The sequence below is a fragment of the Pantherophis guttatus genome, chromosome 3 (genome assembly GCF_059756535.1).
Source record: "Pantherophis guttatus breed Tessera chromosome 3, ASM5975653v1, whole genome shotgun sequence".
NCBI lineage: Eukaryota > Metazoa > Chordata > Lepidosauria > Squamata > Colubridae > Pantherophis > Pantherophis guttatus.
In genome coordinates, this window is record NC_142065.1 from 34,916,879 (window position 1) to 34,928,037 (window position 11,159).

The following is an 11,159-nucleotide window of genomic DNA, read 5'->3' on the forward strand; positions in this document are numbered from 1 at the left end:
TTTATTCTCTCTGTTGCACCTCCTAATTCAGTTCATCTGTTTCTTCAAATAAACAATAGTAAGTGAGAAAATACTACATATTCTTTTTATTACCACCTTTGCTTAAAGAGGGTGCAAAAGTGAAGGGGTAGCAGTGACAGCAACAAGGAAAAGGTTGGTCCTTTCTGGGAAAATGTCCAAAGATAGAAAGTTGCACAAGACCCCCCTAAAACTCAGAACCAGTATTAAATCATTTTCTGGCCCTATTGATAAGGATGTAGTTTAAAAAAGAACAAGTAATGTAAAATGTTTCAATTCTAGTACAATATTTAGAATTCATCTAGGATTTAAATATGTAAGATTTTAAAAAATAACTATTTCTAATGAAATTAAAGTTAGCAGTTGGGAGTTTTGTAACATACAATCCTACTATTTGGTACAATGAATAAATCTAAAACTTGTTTCACACACAGGATTCAATACAGTATTATCAACAGTGTTTATCCTTCTAACTTACATAGATCATCCACTTGGTGTAACGCCTTTTTAGGTTATGCAGGACTGAAGCCTCATTGAGATGAGTTAACATAGCCATATCTTCAATCATGTCAAATTTTGGAGGATTCATAGCTTGAACATCATCTTCTTTAACCACAAGAGTCTAGAGGAATCAAATAAATTGTTTGATGAAAATACAAGAACCTATCCTGTTTATGTACTGATCCATAAACTCAAAGAAAATCCTTAAGGATCTAGCATGCAACTGTTAAATTACATAACTTACATGACAATGAAGCTATTAATTGATGAAGTAGGCTCTAATCCACAAACCTATTCATTAAGATATGATAACATTTTGACATTTATCTCTTATTATGATAAATTTCAGCATTGTCTTTACTATTTCTATTGTGGTTTTTATTGGGTCCATAGACTACCTTGGAAACTTTCAAATAAAGAGTAATTCATAAATGTTTCTCAATCCTTAATAGTACTAACAACCTAAATTTTAATAATTAACAGAACATGTTAGTTATTAAACAAGAAATTAAGCTAGTTAGAAAATATAACAGCAAATTAGATAAAGAAAGAACCGAATGGAACAGAACAGAACTGAACTCTTTATTGGCCAAACATTTCTCATTGTAAATATTATAGAATCTCAGTGTTCAAGGAAAATATCAAAATATCATATTGATATGATATGCTATTACAATAAACGAACAAAGTGGGGGAACTTATGGATCTCAGAAATCCAGCTGAAGTTTGTTCATGGAGCAGATTAAAGCAGACTCTACACCATTGTGTAGTGGTTTAACTCTGGTCCTTGTCACATTCCATCTAGAAAAAGAGGAGGACTTGTGTTGTGATAGTGCTTGGATCATTCTAAGTTTCTTTGGCTCCAGCTGTGGATACCATTGGATACCAGATAGTTAGTTCCACTCAAATAATTGTTTTATATTAATTTTATAACCCCCAATGCTAGACTGGAAATATTTGAAGGCAGAGTAGTAATTGATGAGGCATCCACTAACAACCCAATCCTATATCAGTTTACATGGGAGTAATTCCCACTGACTTTCAGGATCAGAGTCTTAAGAACTGAGTAGTCAAATCTTGCCTTGGCTCCTGAATTACAATGCAGTTGCTCCCATGGTATAATGTGGCTGCCGCCATTGTGGGTTTGTGTGGATAAATATAACCTAAACAAAATAATATTCTGCAGAGTTTCAAACAGGAAGGTTTGGTGATATTTAGATAAACAGCTGAAGTATATAATTCTATAAATCCAAGAACCAGAATAACTATCATATTACATGACTGTGCCTGATTAGAATGAATTGTATTTAAGAAATGTTGCTACTCTTATTAAAAGAAAACAGTCTTGTCAGTAGTAGCTTATAGAGGCAGCAATGTCTAGTAGTTAAAAACATAGTTAGGAACTCAGATGCACATAGCTAGGGAGAGAGATTTATACATCTTATATTTATTTATTTGCTTTTAAATAAATGAATAATCTACTGTTCTTTGATCTGGATGATTTATTAAGATATTAGAAACTAACACATTAGAAGAACATTTTATTGTTCCCTGGCAGCTTATCAGCTTTGCATGTAAGTCTCCAGTTAAATCCCTGGCATCTCCAGAAAGGGCTGTGAAAACACTCTCTGAAATCCTAGAAAGCTTCCACCACCAAACAGCTTTGTAAATATATCTTAAAACTAAAAGAAGATCCAACTTTTACTTTTGACATCTAAACCCCAAAGATTCCTGCTAGATGAACTTCCCTCTTATAGACCTGGGCAACCATTAAGATCAGCAAAGACACTGCTGTATGTGCCTCATATTTCAGAGTAGAAAATACATAAGGCAGGTAGTTATTTCAGAGTATCGTTTCGTGTTCATATAAAATACATAAGCCAGGTAAGTATTGAAACTAAAATATCAAATGTTGTAAAAGAGCATTTCCCCCATTTAGTCTCATATATGAAGAACATCTGTATGTGGTCAACCTCACCTCTCATCTGAAAGACACATTTTACTTCAGAACTCTTTGTTCTCCTATATCCATTTAACACATTAATTTACTCCATCAATTAAATTTCATACTTATTCATACAAAACATATTTATAAATGTTTCTTCCTTATACATGCTGCAAGCCTGGAGTTAACAGTTGTTTAATTATTAATGGCTCTCAATCTTTCTTCTTGAGGGAGATTTAATTTCAAACAATTAAAACACCAAAGTAAGACCAGAGGTTCAGCAGGTAATTGTAAGGCAAAGTTTAGGCCTTAGCTCTGCTATAACAGAGGAGAAATAGTCATACATTATCATTATCTTGCTTGCTTATCCATTTGAGAAGCTCTTTTAATTATTAGACAAATTTAGGAATAATGAAACTTGCTTTAAAACATTGCTTTAAAAAGAAAAAATGGAAATTTTTCAATTAATAATATTCCTATTCTAAGTAATAGCAGCCCTTATACAGAACAAAATATAACATAATTTTATACAAGCATTTTGGTGCTAAAATGTAAATTTAGAAAATATAATTACTTGTTCTAATATATCATTTATCTGGAATATCTTGTCCCCCGATGTGAGGTTTGCTCCAACCCTCCTAACTATCTGTAAGAGCCTAATAATGACATGGCTTTGCCAGTTAGCTTGGGACTCCAGTGGGGGAACAACGCAATGGAGATGGTTGAGTAATAACAGATCACATCTCCCCCCCAAACTCCGTCCCTGCCCTCCCCTATGTATCTTTGGTTTTAATGTTTGGTTTTAACTTTTTATGTTTTAGCTTATATGTAACTGTAAGCTGCCCAGAGTTACCTTATGGTAAAATGGGTGGCCAATAAATTTTATAAATAGATAAATTTAACACAACACACCAAATAAATACAGCTTAGGAGATAGCTTTTTTCTGTATAATTTGATAAATCTAATGGAATTGAAAAGAAAGCATAGCATATTGTATTTTCTAGCCTTTGCACAATGTTGAGCCAATGTAACTTTCCTTTTCAGTTTCCTATTTGGTTATTATTTGGTATGTTGGATATATATATATTTTTTACCTTTCTATCTTTGGTTTCCACTGTGACTTTGCCACCAGAGGATTCTTTAATTTCAATTTCAATAAAAGCCTCCTTCTCATCTGGAATCCAGGCTCTTTTCTTTCCTTTATGAACCCGAAAAGAGACAAGAAGAACGTAAACATTTTTTTAAAAAGTTGTACAAATAGATATTAGATTCAGATAATGCAGGTGCCATACATAATTATTTTACAAGATCTAGATATATTTTGCATAACATTATTCTTGTTCCTTTAATTCTTCAGTTACTGAATGGGGAAATGCTGTGATTTAAATACTTGTTTATGTTTACTTTATTCTTATTAATTTTGGAATTGATTTTTCTGTTATTGATATAATAATTCTAGATCTAGAATTAAAATAAATAGATGTTAAAACTTTGGAAATTAAAATTCGCTGCAAAATTTTGAATTACAATATTTTGATTAATCATTGTCTGCTCAAATATATATATTAGAATTTTAAAAAATAATTGCAAAAAATGAAGATGTGGCTAAATAAGGAAGATTGGGTAAAATATTCAACAATCTTAAGGTCTAATTTTGTAGTAACTCAAATTTTTAGCATTCTTTAATCTCTATCAGAAGGAAGTGTGTGGCTTCTATATATAAAATTCTGTATAATATCAGCAAATGAAATCAATGGTGAGCAATATTAGAATCTAGTCAAGAGGAAAATGTCTTTTAAGGCAACTAAAAGCATGCTCTTTCTGCATTTCTCATCCATCAACAACATCTTGAAAGGTCATTTTCCATATTTGACAAAAAGCAAACATGCATTTGCTTGGATAAAGTGACTAAAAATGGATGGCCACTGATTACAATCCTGAACATATTTAGGCTGCATCAATCCTATTTACTTCAATGGGACTTAAATAGGCTGTATGTATGATTGCAGAGAATTTTGCAAAATGGAAATGTCTAAACGTCCCATTCATGCAATTTCTAATCACAGTTTCAAGAGATGCCCAAAGATAGCAAGCTTTCCTAGAATTTTTCCAGGAATATTTATCCACTTGTTTTTTTAATTTATATATGATATGTTTCCTTTTAAGAATCAGTCAAATGGAAAATTTGGGGATGAACAATAGCATGATTTTCCTCCTTTTCTTATGTATAACTCTTGCTATTTATTGTAATGTAAGCCAGATCACTCCTGTAAGCAGTGGCAATGGCAGTGGCAATGAGGTAACTGCTGTTTCATATGATAATGTCAGGGTAGAAAGGTATATGTAAAGAATCTAGTATCCATCCCGACTATAAATTGTTATCTGTTGGATGTCTAACAACTTCCTTAGCAATACATTTTGAGGCTAAACAACTATCATAAGGGATGCTTCATTTGGATTCCTGTATCGTGCATACAAATTGAACTTGAAGGCTCCAATTCTTTGAATATATGATTCTCAATAGAATATTTTCAATATTTTAGGAAGCAAGAAATTCCATTTCATACTTTGTGCACTTGCTTATTATATACATTTCATTTGTCCTGTAGTTGCTGTGATAAATGCAAATCTCAAGTACATATTTCTCAACGGTTGATTATAAATTTGAACTCATTCATGGCAATTATAAACCTGTTTATAAACCATCCTAAATGAATGTTTTCCTAAATATAATTAAAAGCAAGTAAATGCTAAACCAAACACTTCACAATTCACATAATTATAGCATAGCAACAGACAAATCATCAACATAGCATAAAGATGGAGCTACAATCATTTTACTGCACTCTCCATTGCAACCAAAATGACTAAAGAAGAAGCTGTTTAAGCAGAATTGTTTAACTGTTAATCTAGTTGTCTCAATCTCTATGGCCATAATCAGCTTCAACATTTTAAATGGATAAAAAAAAAGTGCAGAACTCTCCTACCCAGGAAGCAATATTAGAAATGGTTCATGGGGTTGAAAAAGTCCTTTCCACGCAAAAAAGGTGGTCTTACCATCAAATGCCATAGTCTGATACTTCATCATCTCCTCATAACTTTTCCGGAGGAACTCAGCAGCCTCCCCAAATTCTTCCCTGTCCATCCTACTCATATTGACTATTGGAAGGACAAAGCCTAGTCAGCAGCAAACAGGTCAGCCAAATACCCTAGAGTATGAAAAGACAAAACAAAAAACAAAAGCAAGATACATTTTAGTCAATAATATAGCCAAATCACATTAATCTGTCCTGTAATGGTTCACCAACCTTTTAATTGCGGGATGGTATGAAAGCTGGATGATATGAAACGTGCAAATTTATATATTCTATAAATTAAAAATAGTGTTCTAATATTTATGCACTGCATCAGATTTTATTCCAAATTATAAATCTAGCTACATATATGTGCTAATTTTAATTATATAATACATTTTTAAAATTCCTATCATTACTCCATGTGCTTTTTAACTATATAAAATCAGAAAGCGTAGTGAGATTATATTAAATAATAAAGAATGTATGCCCATTGTATAACATCAAAAATCAAACCAAGATGCAACTACTTTAAGTTTATTTGAAAGACAATCAGCATCCCAGGAAAAAATTACTAGTTGGTCAATTTATATTTAATGAGCACCCCACCAATAGGCTGTAAGTTATCTTAGTTTCATGTCTCTGCCATCTTACACCTCAAAGGAATTTGACTGAGTTAGCATCCTGTGTGATAAGTCACCACAGTGGCAAGTAACACTACAAGATATTATGACAGCCAATGAATCTGTTCTATCACACACTCCCCAGAACTATTAAGATAAATTGATGGTAACTGCAACAAGATTATTAACATCACTCACTTTATAAGCCCCAACTATTGCTATTGTTACTAAGCCTTGCTATTAAAACAGATAATATCTTCACATCCAAACATTCGTACTGAAACCGTCACAATTTCAGTTACACCTGCTGCCACCCATGACTTTCCACACCTCATAAGCGTACATTCTTGTCATAGTCCCTTTAGCCATATTATGAATCCCAAGTTTGTCTTCCAGACAATAGTTCATGTTCCTCTACTTCCCTTTTTATATATAAAAAAGAATGCACTAAGGAAAGCAGGGCTTCAGGACAGGACAGACGTGCAACACAGACATGCTTTTTATTACCAACCTGGGCTATGGGGCTGAGTGACTCTGTGTGTGTGTGCTTTGAGGCCCCTTTTTATTGTGCCTGTCAAGGTCAGGATAGGGAGAGATATGTCAGAAATTCCCATGTGTCATATCCACACAGCTCCATTGGTGCTGCTATCCTACTGCCCATAGAGACACAAAAGGCAAACTTTTATCTCTCTGCCGATGCAGGCTGGTTATTTTTACCCTATATTGTCAGACAATCACAAAGGCAGAGAGAGAGAGACGCTCTTGAGGCAGCACAAGACTTTGAGTTCCAAGCCATTCTTTAAAAATGGGTTAAATGAGAAGCTTCTGTTCATCCACCTTTGTCATTGTTTCAACCTCTGGCAGGCCTCAATACCTACCAAGAAGGTAGCTTTTTGAAAAGGATCCCACAGTGATATGCCTCTAGCAATCTCAGGGTCCAGATACAAACCCAACCATACTGTAGCTGTGGTTCTGATTTTGCTTGATAAAGCGAGAGAGAGGGGGGGGGGAGAGAGAAACTAAATATTAGGATAAAGTTGATGATTTATGAAGTAGTGTTCATTACAATGGAAAATATTTGCGTCTTTTCTACTCCAGCAAAGCATATATTATGAGTTTTCAGGTTATCTAAATGCCAAAAGAAAGGCAAAGAGATAAGCAGCACAGGATAAAATAATGACAATGCCGTGATACAGAGTTTTAACAGGAATTGTATTTTGCTGAAGGATGGCTTTGCACCAGGGGTGAAATCCAGCAGGTTCTGGAGAACAGGTGGCGGAAATTTTGAGTAGTTCGGAGAACCAGCAAATACCACCTCTGGCTGGTCCCAGAGTGGGGAGGGAATGGAGATTTTGCAGTATCCTTTCCCTGCCACGCCCACCAAGCCACACCACGCCCACCAAGCTACACCCACAGACCCAGTAGTAAAAAAATTGGATTTCACCACTGCTTTGCACTGTGGTTTGGGAGTTGCTAAAAACTCACTAGCTGCTGCCAAGAAAGTTCTGTGCCAAAGGAAAAGGGATGTCCAGATGGAAAAATGAAGTGCTTTTTGGCATTCAACCAATGGTATTAATTCCACCTTCTAATTTGTAGGTAAATTAACAAATTTATAAATGGTGGGTACACACTTTGGATAATTCCTTAATATGTTTGGGTAGCATTAGTGAGTATGTATAAACTAATACACATGGGACTACTGAAAAAACTCTTTTCCTTTGAAAGCTTTTAGAGACTTTAAACTTAAACAACTTCTAGAGAACCATTATAGTGTAGTGGTGAAGACATCAGACTAGAAACTAGGAAACTGTGAGTTCTAGTCCTTCCTTGGGCATGAAGCCAGATAGGTTTGTCTTGGCCCTAGGAAGGAGGCAATGGCAAACCACTTCTGAAAAACCTTGCCAAGAAAACTATAGAGGGACTTGTCCAGGATGTTTCAAAGCATCAGACACAATTGAATGAGAGGGGGGGAAACATACTCTAGAAACATTCCCAGTTGTGTGAATATGAAAATGTATTATTATTTAGAGTAGACCTTTGTCTAGCAGAGACCCCAGTAAGATTTGATATCTGATAGGTGACCTGCAAACAATCCTGAGATTGCACTTTGTTCTCCCTGTTAGGGAGTTCAACAAAAAAAAATATTTCCCAATAAGTAGATTTGACATAACTGCTGCTATATTTTAAATGACAAAATGAATTAGTGGCAGCCAACAACATTGAGATAAGCACAGTGGCTTAATGCTCATCATGGCTACTTGTTTGACATTGGACAATGTTGACAAGACTTGAAAGAGTGAATGTCCTTTTGCTTCTATGTGTTGAGGGTTATAGAGATTGGTTGGCTCTACATTTAATAAAATAAAATATATGGCCTATGCTGATTTGTTAAGGTATTATGGTAGCAGATAGTATTGTCCGAAAATCAAATAAAGCTATAATTAATGTTCCAGTTGGGGTGAAACTTGAATAGGAATAGGAGAGTTATATATGGTAGTCTTTTAATTTCATTGGGTTAAATGATTGTGGAGATGGGCCTTCAAACTCTCCTGGAGGTTTTATTTTTATAAACTTGTGAATAAGCCAGGAATTTTAGGTGCCATTTGTTATGTACCTAACAAATCAGGTTCACTTTATCTGCAGATGGGCTTATATACTGCATGAGTATATATGTAAATTAATGATGGGTTTAAAGTAATATAAGGATAGCCAAGCAAATAAATGAATGCATTTAGCATATTTATGATCAATGATTAACTTTAAATATTTCATCTCAGATAATGCCAATTTTATATCCTTTCTGAGGATAATCTGTTGGGAATATATCCTTTGATATATTTGTTCTATGCTACATTTTACATCAGTCTCTATATTAGCAGTGGCATAAACATCAGCAGATAGTTAATCTGAGAAATCCAGAAACCTTACATAAGGTAATTGGGTATATATAGAGAGAATGACACATGTATACTATACCTATGTATCAGTGGTGGGTTGCCCCCAGTTCGCACTGGTTCTATAGAACCGGTTGTAAAACTGGTGGGAGGCTCCGCCCACCAACCTCAACGTCATCAGAACGCTTCTACGCATGCGCAGAAGAGCGTGCAGGCTCGGCCCCATTGCGAACCGGTAGTAAAGGTAAGTAGAACCCACCCCTGCTATGTATACTAAATGTGCAGTGCTAGTTAGGGTATTCCATTTAAAACTTGGAGACTGGTTCTAGTCTCACTTTATTATGGGCCTCACTCAGTGATTTTGAGCCAGTCATTATTTCCCAACATAGGTCACAAGGTTATTGTAATGAGGATCAAATTAGAGAAAAATCCATATAAATGACCTTGAGCTCTCAACAGGAAGGCTTGGGTATAAATGCAATGCATATAATAAATACTGGTAATACACAAATTAAATATAGCACCTTAAAATCACAGCAGTTACATCTTTAAAGAAGGCAGCATACCAGGTGGGAAACAAAGGTTTTATGGATGGAGAATTCCATCTCAGGTTACATGGGTTTGTATGAAATCCCAAGGAGGACTGTTATGCTATTGCTAATTACCAGACACCCCTCTGAAGAAATATTTCTCCGTTAAGAAGCTCTGATTAGATGCAGGAAGTGAGACAACTGCAAGCTGTTAGGTCATTTGCTGAAAGGTTCTGCACTCAACAGATCTTGCCTATCAGCTGCTGTGAGAAGTGACTGGAGCAAGGAGGCTAACTCCGAGATTAGATAGAGGCAATCTATGGAGAAGCTATTTCAAGCATGTTTCCATTTTGTAAGACTGGACACTTATCCAGCAGTGTTCAGAGATCTCACATCCTTTCATCCTTTCCTCACCCCCAACCCTGGGGCCACATTAATGGTACCAAGAACAACTATGACTCCTTTAACTTTGTAGTATTTTATGCTCAGGCAGCAGATTCTGGGTGATGGGAGGGGGATGTAACTGCAATATTTATATTTATTTATATTTTGGCATTTCTGAACCACCCATTTTCTTCAAAGAGGGACTCTGGGTGATATACAGTACAGTATCAAAATATAAAACAATATATGAGAATTAAAATAATTTAAAATTTAAAAATAATTTTTAAAGATTATACAATTATAAAAATTTTTGAAGAGACAAGAAAATATTTGAGGAGGCAATTTTAATCCTGTTAAAAATTGATTTATGAAGCTCAAGGAAGGGCTCTTATGGCACCAACCAACCCCATACTCCTTTGAGCTCTCCACACAAGGCTGCAGAGCTATGTTTTGTTTTATTTTATTTATTTAGTTTGTCAAATATGTATGAGAAAACAGGTATAAGTATAACATGGACATGAAAAAACAGGTATAAGTATAAACATGGACATGAACACAGGAAATGAGTACGAATAAATGGGGACAGTAGGACAGGGGCGGTAGGCATGCTGGTGCGCTTATGCACGCCCCCTTACAGACCTCTTAGGAATGGGGTGAGGTCCACGGCAGACAGTTTAAGGTAAAAGTTTTGGGGGACTGTAACAATGTTTCAACCTTTTTTCGGAAGGCCAGGAATCCTACACACCATTCCTCCTGAATCCCCTCAACAATTCTTCTCCATTGGAGGACATGTCCCTATAGACTACATGAATTTCTTTTGCACTTCCTAAACAACTCTTTGGTTGTATGGGGGATGCTGACCTGACACGAGCAAGATTCAACTTCCATGGATTTGGAGACATGCCAATTTGCCTGTGGCTTCAGGTAGCAGAATGACTTGGCTTGACCTGATAATTTGCTAAATGTTATGCTGATGAAGATAATGTTGAAGAAAAATGGAAAGAAACAGAAGATTTCTTAATCATGGTTATAAGAAAAGGATTAATTGAAAAATGTTTAGTTATAACATTATCCTGATTTGGATTGAAAGGACAATATTTTGGAATGTGAGAGACAACTATAGGAGATGGATAATTCAAATGTCCTAATCTAATTCAAGTGACTTAAACATTACATTTAAATAGTGGCA

General features: G+C 35.1%; 1 protein-coding gene across 2 annotated transcripts in view; it reads right to left on the reverse strand.

Annotated features, from left to right (window-relative positions):
* The window catches only part of MYH7B (myosin heavy chain 7B), a 54,574-nt gene extending 47,885 nt beyond the window's left edge, over positions 1–6,689 (reverse strand). Inside the window, exons 1-4 of one of the 2 annotated variants that reach the window (XM_034414064.3) lie at positions 6,674–6,689; positions 5,523–5,674; positions 3,560–3,663; positions 497–640 (exon numbers count right to left, since the gene is read on the reverse strand). In XM_034414064.3, coding sequence (XP_034269955.2) covers positions 497–640; positions 3,560–3,663; positions 5,523–5,619 — 345 coding nt within the window. In that variant the 5' untranslated portion in view covers positions 5,620–5,674; positions 6,674–6,689. Of the gene's footprint in view, positions 1–496; positions 641–3,559; positions 3,664–5,522; positions 5,675–6,673 lie in introns of those variants that run through there. The other variant, XM_087889236.1, reaches the window with a different exon arrangement.
* Positions 6,690–11,159: the final 4,470 nt, after the last annotated feature.